This window comes from Mchenga conophoros, linkage group LG5 (assembly GCF_057382185.1).
Source record: "Mchenga conophoros isolate Kocher_MC1m ecotype Shallow Benthic linkage group LG5, M_conophoros_male_GT1.1, whole genome shotgun sequence".
NCBI classification, from domain to species: Eukaryota; Metazoa; Chordata; class Actinopteri; order Cichliformes; family Cichlidae; genus Mchenga; species Mchenga conophoros.
This window is the reverse complement of record NC_140530.1, coordinates 27,155,499-27,175,490: the sequence shown is the minus strand read 5'-3', so window position 1 is coordinate 27,175,490 and position 19,992 is coordinate 27,155,499. Positions and strand designations below refer to the sequence as shown.

Below are 19,992 nucleotides of genomic sequence, written 5' to 3'. Positions count from 1 at the left end.
ACATTTTGGGCATTTCAGTTTTTTAAATGCTTTCCTAAAAAAAATCTTTAAAAAATGACATGCTAATTCCAGTCATCTGGATTATTAGAATTTAAATGTTTGTGACAGATATTTACCAAACTATGCAAACTGGTGTGTTTTCGGATTTGTGATCGCTATCATTGTTCTCCCTTGTGAGTCTAAGCATGTCATTATGACATGTGGTCTTAGAAACACACATTGTTGCTGGAACTCCCACAAAGGCAGCTCTGAGTACTCTGACAGGGGTTTATAAGTCTCTCTGAATCTGCGGACAGATTTTGTCAACATAAAAGCATCAAACTCCAGCGAGACGCAGCCATGAAGCTTGTGGAGCTGAGATCAAAACAAAGGTCGATAGGGGCAAAAAAAAAAAGGTGTCGTCACTATGTAAACAGGTGACATAAGTAATAGGGTTTAATTGCAATATCCATCCATCTATTTTCTTCTGCTTATCCAATAATTGTTTTCATTTTGAAGCTGTTGAGAAATTAGGCAATAAGAATTTTTTGAGAAAGAGTAAGGGGAGTTTCTCCTCGAAAAAATTACAAATTCATTGTGGTGTAAAATTAAACAGAAGTGAATTGAAAATTCAAAGTTACAGAAGGAAAAATAGTAAATAGCTATTTATATATCACTTTTGTAATCTAAAGACCACCCATAGCAGTCTTACAAATGCAGACTCATCTAGAGATTGAACTATCAACCTTCTAATAAGTAGGAATCTTATTCTCCTTAGCCACAGCCAACCAAATTGGCTATAGAGGGTGAAAGCTGTGGCAAAGCGGTGTAGTGGTTAGCACAGTGCTGGCAACCATGTGTTTGCGTGGGCTTCCTCAGCTTGCTCTGGTTTCCTCTACAACAAAGATGTACATGTTAAGTTAAACAGTGATTCAAAATTGCCCTCAGGCCTAAATGTAGAAGTGTTTGGATGTCTGCCTCTCTGTATTAGTGATGGACTGACAGCCTGTTCAGGGTCAAGCCTGCATTGTGTCCATTATTACCTGGGATCAGATCCAGCTCCTCTCTGACTTTATTTGGATACTTGTTTAAGGAGAAGGGTCGATAGAAGATTAAAGCAAGCCCCTTCTTTCTCCATTGTTTCCAAAGACTGAATTGCAGCCTATGATCCTCTCATCAATCATGAATTTCATTTCTGAAAAAAGGAGCCCTTTAAAATGTCTGTGAAGGTTGTCAGTCATCCAGGTCATTGTAGTCTATGGAGCTTGGAAAGACAAGCATCTGGACTACTTTAAGTCTCTTGAAGACATGGTATGGGTTGCAAAAACCTTGGCTGATTGTGAGCCGCACCCGTTTTCATACCTTGGCTTGTGTGATTAGGCGGAGGATCCATTGAGACACTCCCAATAGGACTGTAAATCTGGGACTCTCAACCAATTGCTCTAAGAACTGAAGAAGCTTCTCGGATGTGAGGTGAAACCTCCAGACTCTTTTCTTTCCAAGCTCCTTAAAGCCCTTTAAAAAAGCTGCAATAGTTTAAAAAATGTGACATTGCTTAGTCTTCAGTTTGAGCAAAAGTGCAAAGGTTACATGAGATCCTGAGTCATGTAAAACATTTTATTTATGACTAAGCAAAGTGAATAAAAACGGATGCTCTTCCTTTTTTTTTTTTTTTTTTTTTTCTAAATGACATCAGAAACAGCAGTATGCGACATTACGTGATGGCAGAGCTTCAGTTCATCCTTTGTCATTTTTTTTTTTTTTTTAATAAATAGGACAGGGGGAATGAATGAGAGAAAGAGGGGGAGAGAAAGAAAGAAAACCAAAGGGGAGAAGAGACGGTGAGAAGGGGGGGGAAGAGAGAGAAAAAAAAAAGAACTCCTGGGTCACCTGTATGGAGAAAAAAAAAAACAAACAAACAAAAACAAACAAACAGAGGAGACAGCAAACAACAAAGAGCAACATAATAATAGAGAAAACAAAGCACCATCACAATAAACTAGCTAGTCATAGATATCAGTATTTACTAAATAATAAACGATATTGTGCAGCACGCAAGATAGACAGCGCACAGTGTGCTTTGAGGCAGCAGCCAAGAAAGCTTTAGTCCGCGTCTGTGAATACCCATGTGTGCATACCTGTGTGGATCAGCATGCTTGCATTCCAAAGGTTTCTCCATGTAATGATCTGCTAGGGAGTGTGGGGGGGCCACAGCCCCGTCCTCCAGGGTGTGAAGCAGGTATGGAGGAGATCAAAACTCCAGACATCCAGAGGCCCCCAGAACACAAGAGACCATGGAAGACCAACAGAGGGGCAGCCGCGCCACTGTCCCAGTAAGAGCTGAGGAGAGTCCCAGATGAGGGCTCGCCCAGCAGCCGCGGAGCAGAAGTCAGGGGGAGTTGCAGTGACGCGCCCGTGAGCTCCGCCGGCCCCCAGCTGTGCCTGAGTGACCGAGCCCCAGGCCGAGAGGCCGGGGGCATCCCACCTCCAAAGGGGCCCGAGCGAGCCCCAGGCCCCGACAAGCGGCCGCCAAGGAGTGAGCCGGTGTGTACCCGGACGCCCACCCCCAGACACAAAGAACCACCAACACACCGACAACGGATGCTCTTCCTGATGCTCTGCTTCATCGCACCAAATGATGTGTAACAGAAAAAATTCACAATCATGCTGAGGTGCCAGAAAGTATGGCCAGCTCTTAAATGTTTCATTAAGCATTACAATTTTTACTCCACTACATTCGTCTGACAACTACAGTTGCTTTTCAGATTAGAGTTTTCCATACCTACGCTGTCCAGCTACAAAATAAATAAATAAAAATGTGCTGACTTTCAATGTTTGTTATAAATTGAACCAATAAGCTTTCCGTCATCGGTACTTAGGTTGTTTTTTTTTTTTTGTAATGTAGGACATTTACTTGTAGTGAAGTATTTTTGTTGAGTGGCAAGTACGGTTCTTGAACCACAGTGTGGTTGACTACAAAGGAAAAAACAACCCAGCTCTGTCAGCATTGTATACGGTCCTTGATCTACATACAACATGCAATAAAGTCACCACCTCTGGGTTGGAGAAAAAAAAATCGATGCTTTTAACAGGAAGTAACGATGCACAGATTGGATTAAACTGGTGGCTGTGAGAAAATTCGCTTTGCCTCTTGATTTGCATGTTTCATACGTCCTCTGTGCTGTCTGTCTGTCTGTCCTTTTTTTGTTTTCTTTTTCCAGTTCATCATATTTATTATTCTATGTTTAGAACAGCTGCAGTAAGTTATTTAAAGATATGAATTTGTTTCATTTTTCTGACAGATCTCATAAATTTAAACAGAACCTGATGAAAATAAATGTGACATATCGTGGTCTGGAGTTACCTTTGCCAGAACAAACGACCGTGTCATCTGTTTGGATTTATACAGCCTTCTTGCCTGAGGACATGTAACATAATTTTGTAAACAATCAAGTGCGCCAGGACATCTACGGACACGACAGAATGTTTTTGCTATTCCAGTTAATGTCTATAATGTGGAAAAACAGACATCAAACAATGTTTCTTTAAGTGATTGGAAGAAATGTCTCATCTGAGCTCTCAAGTGATCCACTTGATATTGAGATTGAATCAAAGGATTTTGTGTAATGTAAAAGAACTTGTGCGAAGCCTTGAAATCTGAGGGAATTGGCTGCAGAGTTGATGATGATAACATCATCAACTCTGCAGCTTTAAAGCACTTCTAAACTACTTTTACGCCTAGATTTGGTTTTATGGCTCATTTGCTGCTCAGGCTTAGCACTCTTCTCAACTTCATTTCTGGCAGGAATGGCAGGCAGCTGTTTTTGGCAAACAGGCACTGAAACACCCACAATATTCCAGTAGAAAGACATGTTTAGAGGCAAGTGGGTAAACAAAGTCAGCTAGCGGCTAAAGAGACAGATTCCTTCCTCAGGATGTTGGACTGCGTACTTAGACTATCATTCATAAAAGACGCAAGACTGAGCCTGAGTATCCACTGAGTCTCCGGCTTGTATCATTGAGGGGTAGAAATTCATATTACTCAGAATGCACAAATGAATCTTAAATTTTAAATAATAAAACATTTGAATAGTAACAGATATAAAATATCATGTGATGCATGAATTAAAATGCAACAATTTGTGAAATACAAATGAAATGTACCAGACTACTGAATAATTCTGAAACTCATATCTACCTGGATATGAGTTTCAGTTTTTCCAGTTTTAAAATGTGAAAAAGCTGACATTTTGAGTGGTGTAGTGCATCGATCCTTCCGAGCTTTAGAAGGATCGATGCACCATCACCAGGAGGCAGCGTCAAAAATATGAACAGCAACTTATTTGTGGGGTATTATTGTCTGTGTTTGCATTATTGGTGGTCCTTTAGCTTGAAGAAGTCAAGACAGAAAAAACTGAATGTTAAAAACTGTCTCCTGCAGCTTGTCTCTACTTTTAATGTTGCTTTTTTTGGTCTTTGGTGTTATTTTTTCCACCTTCACACTTTCTTGAACCATTTCCTGTTTAAACCCACTTTTCTGCCATCTCTATGTGCAGCACCATCACTGCACGTTGTTGTTTTTCTTAAGAGGACCACATGGAAACACATCTTTATGTGTTGCATATGAACAACCATCCACTCTGTGGAGCCAGATACCTGTCCAAATACAACCACAGTACCATCACCTCATATTGCCTATCACAGCAGATACAACAGTTTTAAGCCAAGATGAGTCCAATAATTTTTTTACACTTTCTTTGGTGTGACTGTTAGACGAGTTGTGTTTTACATTGTTGTTTGGTTAGGTCGGGAAACCACAATGTCTTTGTTTGAAATAAAATTACTCGGTTTGGCACTTAAATTATTTTGTTAGATTTATGCAACCAAAGCATCTTAATGAGCCTTTAGTATTATAATAACTATACTAGTATAACTTATTGGTATGGGGGAAAAGTACCTGGTTAGGGATAGACAATAAAACTACTACTAGTTTTATTGTCTATCCCTAACAATAAAACTAGTAGTAGTTTTATTGCTTTCAATTTGAAAATCTAATTTATGCATCTTTTTGTTTCAGATTATTATTTTATAATATGTAATTATAATCAGTGACATTCTAGCACATCTGGTTCATGGCCAGATTAGTTAAAAATACATTCTTTTGTGAATCCTGTAAACCACATATGTCGAACTCCAGGCCTCGAGGGCTGGTGTCCTGCAGGTTTTAGACGTGTCCTTGATCCAACACAGCTGATTTAAATGGCGAAATGACCTCCTCAACATGTCTTGAAGTTCTGCATTTGATTCAGGTGTGTTGACCCAGGGTGAGATCTAAAACCTGCAGGACACCGGCCCTCGAGGCCTGGAGTCTGACACCCCTGCTGTAAACCAAGGATCCCTATTCCAAGTATCCCATCCATCATGCTCTAATTTTTTATATTTTCTCTACAAGCAGAAAGATAAATGGTCAAGCTGAACTTTAAGGCTCTCACTTTAAGCTTAGATCTTGACGGCTTCTTGCCAGTTCTTCAACTAACAGCAGAACTTTGGCTGATGGATTTTGGTATTTTGACAAAAATTGATGCTTTCCCCACAGTGCGGGCTGTCTCTTGGCTATGTTTCAGCTCCAGTCAGGTTTTCTCTGAATGACTGATCAACCATGAAACTTACCACTTATGCTGGTATGGAGTGGAAAGGTGTTAAACTGACAGAATCATAATAACATGTGTCTGATCTGATGTTGTATATCTGCTTTTTCTGCCGTTTCAGTCTTTTTTATTTTTTATTTTTTTTATTTTTTTAAAATGAGTTTTCAACTTTTAATAGAGATGCTACACAGGTTTCAAGAAAATCCTTGACAATGTTTTTTTACATTTTCCACAAAACTGAAATGACTGTGATTTAGGTTCCAGCTCTTGGCTGCCATCAGTTCTGGTTTGTACTAAGCCGTTCCACTTGGTGTCAGCCAAAGAAACATTGGAAAGCAGACAGCCTCTTTTATGGCACCCTACCATTAGCAAAAATGTCATAACAAAGACTTAAACTCAACCTCACAGCCAGGTTCTTTTTGTTTAATACACTTCTCTCTGATTGTTAAAGAACATTATGAGGAGAAATATAAAAAGGTTGCATTCAGGTTACGGGCAAACAAAATCCATTGACTGAAAAATGCAAATAGCACTTTACAGGTCAGGGTTTGTTCTGAAAACGCTCATGTGAAGCCATGATGATAATAGAAGACGTCAGTTTAAATAGAGTAAATTACTCTGCAAAATATTGAGTTGTTCCTTTAAAGGCTTACATATACTCACGCATTCACTAGCACACACAGACACACACATTTGAACAAAAACACATGCACATGAACACACACCAAATGTGCCTCAATGAGGAGATACAGTTATGTCCGGTTCTGTTTTTTCTCCTGCTAATGAAAGGAAGCCTTCTAAGAAAAGACTAAAGGCTGTTTTATTTTATGCCTTAATTTAATTGAATCTGTACTTCTGATTATTTATTTTTGGAATTAAGAACATATATTCTTTAACCTCTGGGTGGTCTTGGGTCGATTTGTGCCATTTTTCATTGTTCATTTACACGCCATTTGCACTGTGTTGAATGGAATATAGCGAAAGTCTGCAAAAAAAAGTTCGGTCACATTTACTGTTAAAATTTCAGTATGACTCCTATCTGGAATAACCCTGACATATTACAAAACAATAATATGATTAACTTCCCAGAATGGAGTTGTAAAGGAATTAAATACTTAGAACATATATTGGAGGGAACAGAATTGATCCCATTCGACAGACTAGTTGCACAATATGGGATCAACAAGAAATTTTTTTTAGAATATCAACAAATTAAATCCATAATAAAAAAGAAATTTAACCTCAGTCAAGTTGAATTACAAATACCACCAAGTGCGGCACATTTCCTTACTCTTAAATCCCCCAAATTATTATCTAAAATATATAGAACATTCTCTAAATTAGATGAATCAATATCCCTTCCTATTGCAAAGTGGGAAGCAGATTTATCAGTCAGTTTAGACCAAAACTTCTCGTCTCAGGTATGCTTAAAAACTTTTAAATTGATTAAAAATCCCAGTCTGCAATTAATACAATACAAAATACTACATAGAGTGCACTATACAGGTCATCGGATGTTCAAGATGGGCTTTACATCTTCCAACAACTGCTCACACTGTCAAAACAATACACCAGACAATTACATTCACGCTCTTTGGTTCTGTCCACCAGTGCAGAAGTTTTGGCACAAGATATGTGAAGACTTATCAAAGTGTCTGAAATGTAACATTCCAACTTCCCCCTTAGTGTGTTTGTTGGGCAGCTTAGATAATGTCACCTCAGAAAACAATTTAGCCCATATGGTTTTCACTGCCCTATGCATAGCCAAGAAAACTGTCCTCATGAACTGGAAAAATAAAAACAATCTTAATTCTAACCAATATAGAAATTATCTATTAGATTACATTAGTTTTGATACAGCCTCGGCCACCACATCAGATCAATTGCTCTGGGCTCCTTTGATCGGCTCCATCACCTAGTGGGGGTGGGGGGTCATAGTTTGGTCCCGCCTTCAATGTTGTGATTGGTGTGGGGGCAGGGACAGGCTCAGGGCGTCGGGGGGTTCCCCGGAGGCATCTTCCTTGGGGGGCTCAACCCGGGGTAGCGGTCATGTCCGGTTGGGGGCCTTTTTCTGACCATTTCCTCGTGGCTGCGTGCAGCGGGGCTAGGGGAGGGTCTGTGGTGATGGACGTGGGTTACTGACCTGGTAGCCTGTCTGCCCCTGGGTGGGTCCGGGATGGGCGTGAGGGTCTGGGGGCGCTCCATCTCTGGGCCGGGGCCCTGGCTGGGCCTCGGGGCCTTGGGTCCTGGTTTGTGTGTTGCCGGGGTTGTGGGCGGGTGGGTGCATGGGAGCCCATCCCTGGCGCAGGGTGCCGCCGGTGTGTCGAGTCGCCTGTGGGGCTCTTCAACCGGTGGGGGAGATTGTTACACCTTGCAGGAGCTTTCTTCCCCTCAGGAACTCTCTGCAGGAGGGGGAGATACAGGAGAGGTGGAGGAAGATCTCAGCCTGGGCGTCTATTGTCTCATGTAGTCTGGAAGACGAGTGGATGGTGGGGTGGGTGCAGTTTTCTCTGTGGTGGGGTTGGGTGGACTGTCCCGGGCTCTGTGGGGCCGGGGGGCGCTGCTGTGCTGGGCCCCGGTCTGGATGGGCCTGGGCCCCCCTTTCCCTGGCGGGTCGCGGAGTGTGGGAGTGCCTACTGGGGTCAGCGGGGGAGCTGGCCCCAGCCCCTCCTTTCCTTCCCTCCCCATCTCCAGCTGCCTCCCTCCTCCTGCTCCACCACAACCACCCACACATGCAGGGCCTTGGAGTAGGGGTATGTCACCAGGATGCAGAGGAGGCTACCCCCCCCCCCCCCCCTCTGTCCCCTTCTGGCTGCCTCTGCCTCAATTTTATCCCACAACTTAGACATTCACATTACTCACACCCTCATTACACATACATATAGGATCTTGGGGGTGGGCACGATACACGGAGTCCAAGTTACCATCAGGGTGTACGCCTCACCCCTGGCGTCGTTGCCCACCTCTCAATTTTAAATACATGTAGACATTGAGGGCTAGCAGGAGGGACTATGCGCTTACCTGCTGCTCTCTGGCAGGTAGCTCTATGCCCTCCTGGGTTTTAATTGCACCTTAGAACACACATGCATCAACACTACAATGAGCGGGTGGAGGGAGGCTTGGAGTCTTCTCTCACCCCCATTCTCTGCGGCCTACTGGAGCGGGGGGGCTAGGAGGAGTGGGCCGTCCGACTGCGGTCTGGGGCCTCCCTGCTGCTGCAGAGTCGGGGCGGTCTGCCTCTCCCCACCGCAGGGAAAAGGGTAACACCACCTGGGTCTGGGTGCAGTTCCCCCCTCCAGGGGCAAGGGTACCTAGACCCGGTTAGTAGAGTACGCTTGGGGAGTGTGATCGTGTATACAGCGTCCCTTTATGTCTGTCTCCACGTCGGTTGAGTGTGAAGTACATATGAGAGCATGAGGGTGGGAATGGATGTTTGTGTCTGTGTGTGCCTGTATGTCTGTGTCTATATGTCAGGTTGGGTATCAGACGCCACCTCTCTGGGGACATCTCGGGCCCTCCAAGGTTTGGAGGCCTATCTCCACCCACCACCACTTCCCCTGCCGGTGGCGGACTCCCTCAGGTATCGGTGCGTTGGTGGTTCTTTGTATCTGGGGGTGGGCGTCCGGGTACACACCGGCTCACTCCTTGGCGGCCGCTTATTGGGGCTCGCTCGGGCCACTTTGGAGGTGGGGTGCCCCCGGCCTCTCGGCCTGGGGCTCGGTCACTCAGGCACAGCTGGCTGCCGGCGGAGCTCACGGGCGCGTCACTGCAACTCCCCCTGGCTTCTGCTCCGCGGCTGCTGAATGAGCTCTCATCTGGGACTCTCCTCAGCTCTTACTGGGACAGTGGCGCGGCTGCCCCTCTGTGGGTCTTCCTTGGTCTCTTGTGTTCTGGGGGCCTCTGGATGTCTGGAGTTTTGATCTCCTCCATACCTGCTTGATACCATAGAGGACAGGGCTGTGGCTCCCCACACTCTCTAGCAGATCATTACATGGAGAAACCTTTGGAATGCAAGCATGCTGATCCACACAGGTATGCACACAGGTGTACACATGGGTATTCACAGATGCGGACTACAGCTTTCTTGGCTGCTGCCTCAAAGCACACTGTGCGCTGTCTATCTTGCGTGCTGCACAATATCGTTTATTATTTAGTAACTATTGATATCTATGACTAGCTAGTTTATTGTGATTGTGCTTTTTTTTTTTATTATTATGTTGCTCTTTGTTGTTTGCTGTCTCCCCTGTTTTTTTTGTTTTTCTTTCTCTCCATACAGGTGACCCAAAAAAAAAAAAGGATGACAAAGGATGAACTGAAGCTCCGCCATCACGTGATGTCACATGCTGCTGTTTCTGATGTCACTTCCAAAAGAAAAAAAAAAAAAAATTTCAGTATGACTTCCGGAAATTAGCTTCAGTGGCTAAGCTACAGACAAACTTACACTATCGGTCCTAGTGGTCGATTTGTGCCCCATTGAAACCCATTATAAACGCTATTTTTCACGGCAAAAAAATTACGGTCAAATCGATCGTGATCGGTTATGTTTCCGTTTCTGTTTGCAGTACTGGCCTTAGAGTTGTAATTTTTTTATTTGTCCACCGGGTGGCGCCCTTGCTCCACATTTGACCCCGGGCTGGAAAACAGCGGGCTGCTTAAACAGACCTGCGGGAAACGAAGCCTCATTTCCGGCGTGCAGCAGCGGCTTCGCCCGCTGATCGGGCGGGACCATTTTCGGCCCCTAGGACCGTTTGAGGGTGCATTTTTTTTTTAATCAACAGGAAATGACGTATTTGTTGTGACGTGGTACCGGACGTGCACTCAAAAAAATGAACGGGATGAATTGTTCAGTTTAAAATAATTATTTATTTTCATTTTACTTAAAATATATGTCTTTGTTGAGTTAAAATATGTTTTTCTAATAAAGTCTACATAATTGTGTCTATTATTGTCTGTACAGAAGACATAACATTTAATTTAAGTTAATTAGGATTGATATACTTCATATATCCACAAGGTGGCAGTAATCCAACAACAGAGGTCATAAAAAACCAAAGAATAACAGGCTTGGGCCTGCTCATGCGCAAGACTTGAAATTTATCGAAAAAACGTTGTTTTGGCGGCAAGCTGCAGTTGGATTTTCATTTGTGAGAGGTAAGACCACGTCTTTCTTTGACTATGTTGTCTAGTATCTTCATATTGAGCATGGTTATATGTTGTGTTTGTCACACAAGACATGTTACATATGTTGTCTATGCTTGTGCTGCGTTAGTTTTACTGGGTCTTAGACAAGTTAGAGATGTCAGATATTTCATCCTGTCATCCAAACAAGGGAACCGAGAGACCATTGGAAAGTTGGTGTGTATAGGTATACATCTAGGGCGGTATTTTTGTGCCTCTATTCTGAGCGCACGTAAAAAAATTTTTAAAAAAAAATTCAAGCGCAAATGTTGCATTTTGAGAAAAAAATTCTTGAGTGAATAAAATTTTAATTTGAGCGAACCAAATTCATTGCTGCGTGCAAGAAATGTATTGTTTGCAATTATCCATCTACACATGAATTTGGACACGACGTGACCCCCTCTCACTCAGTTGTTGGTATTAGTGATGGGTCGTTCGCGAACGAAATGGCTCTTAGAGCCGACTCTTTGACGTGAACGACGAGAGCCGGCTCCTTATCGCGAGCCGTGACGGCTCGTGGGGTTTTTTTTGGGTTTTTTTTTTTCTCTCACCCTCTCTCTCGCACTTTTTTCCGCTTCACTCTGCACGCGAGCCTTGTGCTTTACGCTGGGCAGAGGGGGGAGGGGCGGTAGTTACACTCAGTAGCACAGGAACAGAGCCAGAAGGAGAGAGAGAGAAAGAGAGCCAGGGACAACAACTTCACATTAGAAAGGTATAGTAATCATCCACAACTATTTTCGGTTGCAGATGATAAAGGATTCAGAAAGTGCGGATTCATGCGGGCCCATATGACAGAGAATGTGCATGTTCTTTTTGTTTTCATATTATAATTTATATTTAATTGTGTTTTGCAGTGTTTTGTGTTGTTTTCACTTTAAATTTGTAAAAGGAAACAGATGAAAATCTAAATAGTTAAAAGTTGAAATGTGAATAGTTGATTTTTGTATTATATGATTTATTTATTACATTTTATGTGGCGTGAATAAATAAAAGTATATTTACAGTGGTCCCTAGAGACAAAGCACATACAAACTTCAAATCACGTACGAACTCTGAAGCATGTACAAACTCCAAAACACGTAAAAACACGTACAAACTCCAAAACACGTACAAACTCCAAAACACGTAAAAACACGTACAAACTCCGAAGCACGTAAAAACTCAGAAGCATATAAAAACTCAGAAGCACATAAAAACTCAAAACACTTACAAAAGACAACAGAAGTGCTCCAGGATGCTGGGCGCAGTGTTGAGCTTTTGTTATCTTGTGGCTACACAATCCAGCAAGTACCAACGACCGGATTTGGTGTGTGATAGTAACAGGTAGATGAACTTTTTTTTAAATTATTTGAATATATTTGAGTGCCTGTGTATAAATACACAAACAATACACACATGCTTTCAATTGTGTAATTTAAGTGATCTAGTAGCTCTGCTTTGGAAGTTCAGTTCATGCTAGAAATGTGTTTTGGAGTTTGTACGTGTTTTGTCTCTAGGGGCCACCGCATATATTTATATATAAACATATATAAATAAAACCACTTTTTTACGTTAGTAATTCCTTTTGTGCATAATTTTATATTATTGTGAATAATAAATTAATTAAAGCAACAAAACAACCTGAAGAGCCGGTTCGGAGCCGAAAGAGGCAGCTCTTTTTAGTGAGCCGAGCAAAAAGAGCCGGAAATCCCATCACTAGTTGGTATTTGCTCTTGCTCAGATCTCTGCTCTCCAAACTCGATTTAGCTACATTCTGGACCGTGTTTCTGGAAAGTAGTAGCTAGCAAGCTGATTGGAGACTGTAGCAGCCAATCAGAATTTTAGCATCCAAGTCTGTGATTGGTTGGTTTTGTGGCACATTTAAAACGGTGTACAGAGAGTTGAGCGGATCTGATCAAGAGCAAATGCAAACAACTGAGCGAGAGGGGCTGTCATTGTGTGTGTATATGGATAATAGCAAACACTGAAATACATTTCTTGCATGCAGAAATGAAATTTTTTCGCTGAAATTAAACTTTTCTAAGATCAAAATAATTTTCTCCACAAAATGCAACATTTGAACTTGCATTTCTTTTTTTTACTGCGCTCAGAATAGATGCACAGATGAAGTATGTCCCTCATAGAGCAAACCTGGGAATAAGATGAGATATAATAGTACAAATGATAAAATTTAGTGTGCCTGTTTATCCCAGGTTATTGTAAACAATTGTATTAACTGCTAACATGTTAATATCCTTACTTTGCGGAATGTGTAAGACACATTTTTAATGTTTCTTTGCTTGTTAAAGTGATTAGCTAAAGGGGTTCTAGGATATTTTTCCACTTGCTTTATTGAGATTGCTTTATTGTAATTTGAGAATCACACAAATGTCTAATAGCATAACAATGATAGCATGAAGTTGTGACATTTAAAATCCAAAAATTGAGGGCCAGAAGCCACTGTGACACCATTGTTGTGCTCTATCAGTCATCTGTATTATATGAAAATGGTCTGTAAAGACAGCATGTTTCCTAGCAGAGTTATACATATCAACATGGTTATAAATTAAATTTTGTTAAATAAACACTACATTTTTTTTAAATGAAATTATTGACGAAAAATAACTGGACAGACAGAAGGTCAACAGACCTGATAATTTTTTCTATAGAAAGTTGGCACATGGCAGTGTCAATCTCTTGCTTTTCTTCTGAGTAAGATTTTATTTACTTGTAATTCAATCAATAATTTTTAAGTTTTTTCCTGGCCTTTACCTGCTCCCTCTTATACTGATGTGGTGTATGTGGTATGCCTGTGCTTGCATGTGGTATGTGAACTGTCATACTTTTTTCAAAAAAAACTGTTTTACGAGTTAAGTTTTGTTTACTTTACTTTTATGTCTTCTCCAGATCTGAATGTGGCAGTGTAAAGGTTGCAGTGCAAGGACCTCAACTAGGGGCCAATTACTTAAACATTATAGATTAAAACATCCAGATTATGGGCACTGGCGCCCATATCCTTGCCCATATATTAGTTGTCCATGCACATTTAAGTCATGGAATGCACTCAGGTCCCATTTTTGTAGGATTCATAACAGAGAGAAATCACAGAAAACATTGTCACTGGCCACATTCAGCTGCCATGTTTGTGGATTCTCTGAAGTTACCTCTGAAAAGGAGTATTTTAGTCACATAAATTTGCATCTGAAAGCAAATGAAACGGTCCCATGCGTGTTCAAGGGTTGTACATTTATGACAAACATCTATGGAACATTCAAATCACATAAAAATAGAAAACATCTTGGTTATTCTTACAGTGACTTTAAAGGTGGAATAGTAACAGTAAGAGACCGTTTTAACAGGCCAGCTCCTGAAGGGGAACATGAAGACAGTGAAGTATTTGACGAAGGCCAGGTGGAAGTGCAAGACTTGTCTCAGACTGGGATCTCTAAAAGTGATGAGAGGATGATAGAAGAGAAATTTGCAGTGATGTTGCTTAAGCTGGAAAATGTACTCCATGTTCCAAGCAGTGCAGTGGATGAGTTTTTGCAGGACTTGCACTTCCTGATGAGTTCTGCATCCCTGACTGCAATAAATGCCATAGTTACAGATTTTTGTACAAAGCAAAGTCATATTAATCTTAATGTGAAAGAAATTGAGGATTTGGCCTCTGCAGTCTGCATCTCTAACCCTCTGACAAAAACACTTGGACATATGGGTACACTTGGAACTGCTTTTAAGCGGAAACAGTACTTCAGCAAAAAGTTCCATGTCGTTGAACCAATTGAATATATTTTGGATAAGGAGAGCAACCACACCTACCAATATATACCATTACTGTAGACCCTACAACAGCTCCTAACAAAGAATGGTATAGTAGATGACATAGTAGAAAACTACAATGCTCAATCCAAGGAAACTGAAAGTATGCAACAAGAATACAGATCATTTCAAGATGGAGAATTTTTCAAAAAAAATCAGTTCCTGTCTGCTGATGAATTGAGAATTACCGTGATGCTTTACATTGATGATTTTGAAGTATGCAACCCTCTCGGTACTTCAAGAAAGAAGCACAAACTTCGTGCAGTGTACTGGATATTAAGCAACTTATCCCAAGACCAACACTCCTCTTTGTCATCCATCTACTTGGCAATACTGTGTAAAAGCAGCTACGTCAAGGAATATGGGTATGAAAAAGTGCTTGAACCTCTTTTGTGTGATTTGGCAGTCTTGGAGGAGCATGGGGTATTTGTCCCACAGATTGGAAAAAATATTAAAGGCACGGTACAGTGTGTAGCTGCAGACAATCTAGGTGCTCATGGGATTGCAGGTTTTGTGGAGAGCTTTTCAGGAGAGTATGTTTGTCGATTTTGCACAGGACGCTTCAGCGACTTTCAGACCAAACCGGTACTTTCTGGAGAGTTTACTCTTCGATCCAAAGACCTGCACAAAGAACATGTCAAACATGCAGTAGAGAGTGGAAAGCATTGTGTTGGAGTAAAAAGGCCATGTGTGCTGACGGAAAATCTTTCTCATTTTCATGTGACAACTGGATATCCACCTGACATACTCCACGATCTTTTGGAAGGTGTTGTTCCAGTGGAACTTGCACAGTGTCTGGGTATGTTCATATCCAAAAAATACATCACTTTGGACTCTTTAAATAAAGTGATTGTCAGTTTTCCCTATAAGGGAAAAGATAAAACAAACCGTCCACATATTGTTCCACGAACATTGTTAAGAAAAAATACAATAGGTGGCAATGCAGCGGAAAATTGGACTCTGTTAAGATTGCTGCCCTTCTTGATTGGAGATGTTATACCTGACGGTGATCCAGTGTGGGAAATCATTTTGGATTTAAAGGAGATAGTGGAACTTGCTGTTGCCCAGATCCATACAGAAGAATCAATTGGATATCTTCAGTTCAAAATTTCTGATCACAGACAGAAATATCAAGAAGCATTTCCCAACAAAAAACTTCTGCCAAAGCATCACTACTTGGAACATTACCCTCAGATGATCCGATGTTTTGGTCCTCTTGTTGGATTATGGACAATGCGATTTGAGGGAAAACACAGTTTTTTTCAAGGAAGTGGCTCATCATACCAAGTGTTTCAAGAATGTTGCTCTAACACTGTCAAGGAAACATCAAATGCTGATTGCCTATCACTTACACTCATTACATCCACAGAAATCTGGAGTTGAAGTGTCAAGTGCATCAAGAGTTCCACTTGAGGTTCTGAAAGATGACATTTCTCTGCCTATCAAAAAGATGTATCCTGACATGACAGAAGTAAACATGACTAAAAGTGCAGACTATAGAGGGATCAACTACAGAAATAGAATGATCGTTATCTGTGGTTTTACTGATGGGCTGCCTGAATTTGGAGAGATAATCAGATTATGTGTTGTTCAGGGTACACTGAATTTCATTGTCAGCAAGTTTTCGTCTTGGTTTAGGGAGCACTACCGGGCCTTTGAACTGCAACCATGTACAAGTGGCAAAATGTCCCTGATAACATATGATGAACTGGCAGAGAAGTACCCATTAAATGACTACTTCATTGGTCCCCTTCGAATGGTTACATTGAAAAGATATCCTTACATCAAAAGCACACAATGAATATGTGAGTAAACAGCTGTAATTAATACCTTACTCAATATGCACTTTAATCTCACTGGCATAAGCACCTAAAGTAGCATCTGGCTTTATTGTGATGTTCAGCCACTAACTCCTTGTGACTTGTTGAATCTAACAGTCTGTTAGGCCCATCAGTACATCTTCTAGACAAGAAAACCTTTAATCTGTGTTTATGTTGAGATTAGCCAGAATTTTTCTCACTTCTCTGTTAAGTACCGTTGTGAAACATGTTGACATCTCAATTTTAATACTTTCAATTTTGTACGTAGTTACTGGATTTATGTTCATGTATATATATTTTTTCTTTTCTAGACTGAAGCACGGAATCGAATGATGGCTGAACCAGTAAAACTGCGGATCATCCTTGGTTCCAACAATACTGAAAAACTGACGATAGCATCGGGCATGCCAAAGTCTGTGGAGGATCTTTCAGATGAGATCAAACGTCAGTTTGATATTCAGGGGGACATTAGACTCCAGTACATGGACAGTGACTTTGATAATGAGTTTATCAACCTTAAACGAATGGATGATATTCAGGACAAGAGCACAGTGAAAGTCATCTGTCTGACTGATGCTTCAGACTTTGGTGAAGTTGGGATGAACCAAAGTGGGGAAGAAACGTCACTATCATCTTCTGACACACTATTACTTTCATCCTCTGACTCCGAAACTGCTCGATATCAGTGGCCTGCAGAATTCCAAATACCAAAGTTTCCGTATGACGTGGAGATGCAACTTCAAAGTGCAAACCAGGCTTTCATATCAAATGGAATTCTTCTGAACCCAGGACACAAACTTAAGTCAGACATTTTAGAAGCTCTAGCTGAGAAAATCATGACATTTAAGGCATATCCTTCAAACTTGGAAATAGAATCTGTTGCTGAAGCTTTAATCAAAGCACATCCATGCTTAAGAGAACAAGGATCTTTCAGTGGTTTCTACGGATGGAAGATTAGCCTCAAGTACAAGATGGCAAATTATAGGACAAAGCTTAGAAACTTGGGGTGCCCAGAAGTGAGCATTAATTCCCTCAAGCACAAACCAACCGATCGATGTCACCCAGCATATGCTGTCAAAAAACCTAGAAAGGCAGAGGTAAATTTTTGTCCTCCTTATCCGGCTGGAGAGACCCAGGACAGCCTTGAAAGGGAGAGATTGGCATTGCTAACTGAGGTCAAGAAGAAGCATAATGAGATAGTTATCAAAGAGAAGATGGCCAGGACCTTTGCATACAGGAGGCAGGAACTTGTCAAAAACAATCCCATGATCGCCGACTTCAAGATCAGATGGCCAGGACTATTTAGTGTGGCTGAGGTATGAATCTTTATAAATAACAATAAAAGCTGTAATGGCTCCAGTAGTATGTATATGTGTACGTATAGTATATATAAATATAGTTACAGTACAGTATGTTGTGTTTGTTGACATGTTTTTAGGTAGAAGCAGAATTTGTAAGGATTACTACTGCTCCACTGGTTCCGAGGTTTCTTGCACAACTTGACCAATACACTGACCAACTAATAAAAGTCTTCAAGAATAAAGGAGGCGCTGCAGGGAGGAAAATCAGGCAAATTTTGGCCCCAGCCACACAGGTGCGTTTTTCTGTTCGCAGCAAAATGTTATGGCATTATAAGATCACTTTCAAATTTAAACAGCTAGTGTATAGTACCTGTAAGTTCCATTTTGGTATGCAAAAAAAGATGCCGTATTAGTTTGTCTTTCCCTCTGTTGCTTAATATGGATATGTATAATATGGTGGAAACCCTGCCCACATGTTAAATATTCATGTGATCATTAATTGGTCTTGTGTACATGTCTGTGTCAGCAGTGGATATGTCATTCATTTTGCATATACTGTCAGTTTGTGTCATTCTAAAGTATTTCTGTTTTCTCTTTCTGTACCTCTGTCACTCTCTCCAGAATGAAACTATTGAAAAGAGGAGGGAGTGTGTCCTCAGGGCACTACCTCTTTACCTAAATGAAGACCCAAGCATCCTCTTTAAAGAATACCTGGTTGGTAATTTTAGCGTAGTCTTTATCTGTATTAAACCAAATCTTGAATAACTAATGTTGTCACATTGTTATAATTTGCATGGAATCTGTTTAAATGCTTTGGGGAAATGTTAGGAGTTTTCCTGTAATGCAACTCAGGTCAGAATAAATGACACTCAGACAGGTTTGCAGGTTTAACGTGCACATGGGTGAGAGTTCAAACGGAGACTCACACTCCGCAGCAGTCACCACCCTTTATTTATACTCAAGCATGTTTGCGTCACAGTCACATGAATGGAAGAGATAACATATAACAGTAGAGACTTCATCACACGCAGGAAGAGATAACATACAATGGCATAGACTTCGTGCTGAGCTTGCACAGTGTAACTTCTCTAGTAAAAAGAGCAAACACATCTAGAGAACCTCAAATGAAATGTACTTCTATACATAAACATAATAAAATCTTTCAACAGGAATCTTTATGTATACACACATTTCAGGAAGAGTTATGCAATGTAATGCAATCCAATACTAAAAAGTTAGTAATACATAATACTTAGAGGATGCATATATATATAATGGTGATTCTATTTAGTATTTATTTATTTAACATTTTTTGTTAAAACTGTAGTCGAAAATAATGGCGCACCAGGGTGCAGAATCATTAGTCTTCCTGATATTGTGTTTATTTCATTAAAGGGTGACTTTGGCTTTTTTTTTTTTAAGGATGCATTTTTCTGTGTTTTTGTGTCTAATTCCCAATGCGATGGGTTTTTGTTTTACTCTCTGTTTTAAAGGATTCTGATGCTACAGCTGTTCAAAGGGAGCTGGAACAAATTACCCTTGGTATCTTCACCATCAGTGTTGAAGGAGGTGATGCCAGCACTCCTCCAGCTGATGTGGGTATAACCATCGAGGGTGTTGAAGTTCTGCATGACCTGGGAGACATGGCCTCTGCGTGTGCGGTCTTAATGGGTGTGATATATGCACTCAATCTCAGTTATCCTCGGGAACTGAAAGCTTTCTTTGAGGTACTTCAGAAGGTCTTCCTTCATCTGGATGCCAGCAGACTCTCAACAAAGGTACAGATGCTCAAGAATAAACTGTATGAATAATCCAACCCTTCTTTTATTTGGATGAATGTTCTGTCAGATGGACAGAAGTTTTTGGGAGGCGAATAAAATGGAAATTTGGTTTAAAAAATGTTGTTGTTTTTTTTGGTGGGGGGGGGAACCAAAATTTGAGAGAGATTTAAAACATTTGTTTGTAAACAATTGCAATTACAGAGATTTTACTCTTTTTGGGGGCGGGGGGGTTTAGGGCCTACTAAAAGATTATTCAAAGTATTTAGATTTAAATGGTTTCATTGAGAGACGATACAGGATGAATGTGCATTTTGCCGCATTTTAAAAAAGAACAATTCTTTCCATGTTAAAATGTTTGCCACTTGAGTTTTTTCCCTATACAGTGGTAAAATAAATGCTGTCAGTGGCAAGTGTTAAATGAGTTCTGTTAAGCTGCTGCAAAAAACTGAAAACTGGCAAGCTGTTTTATTGTCAGATCATAATGTTT

The 19,992-nt window shown here is 40.9% G+C and overlaps 1 protein-coding gene across 3 annotated transcripts; it reads left to right on the top strand.

Annotated features, from left to right (window-relative positions):
- The first annotated feature begins 10,677 nt into the window (after positions 1 to 10,677).
- LOC146574746 (sterile alpha motif domain-containing protein 3-like) lies at positions 10,678 to 19,663 on the top strand. Of its 3 annotated transcripts, none has more exons than XM_085274654.1 (5): positions 10,678 to 10,778; positions 16,735 to 17,739; positions 17,862 to 18,017; positions 18,346 to 18,438; positions 19,218 to 19,663. In XM_085274654.1, the coding sequence occupies exons 2-5, from the start codon at positions 16,753 to 16,755 to the stop codon at positions 19,533 to 19,535; spliced, it is 1,554 nt and encodes a 517-aa protein (XP_085130780.1). In that variant the 5' UTR covers positions 10,678 to 10,778; positions 16,735 to 16,752; the 3' UTR covers positions 19,536 to 19,663. The 3 variants fall into 3 exon arrangements, with proteins under 3 accessions (XP_085130780.1, XP_085130779.1, XP_085130778.1); XM_085274653.1 differs by lacking the exon at positions 10,678 to 10,778 and adding an exon at positions 11,461 to 11,517; XM_085274652.1 differs by lacking the exon at positions 10,678 to 10,778 and adding an exon at positions 15,951 to 16,408.
- The last annotated feature ends 329 nt before the right edge of the window (positions 19,664 to 19,992 follow it).

What these genes read in the sequence shown, in the direction of transcription:
- LOC146574746 (XM_085274654.1), top strand. Translation starts at nt 16,753, where the DNA reads ATGATGGCTGAACCAGTAAAACTGCGGATCATCCTTGGTTCCAACAAT. An exon ending in TTTTGGCCCCAGCCACACAG is followed by an intron (nt 18,018 to 18,345) that starts GTGCGTTTTTCT and finishes CACTCTCTCCAG; the next exon opens with AATGAAACTATTGAAAAGAG. An exon ending in TCCTCTTTAAAGAATACCTG is followed by an intron (nt 18,439 to 19,217) that starts GTTGGTAATTTT and finishes TCTGTTTTAAAG; the next exon opens with GATTCTGATGCTACAGCTGT.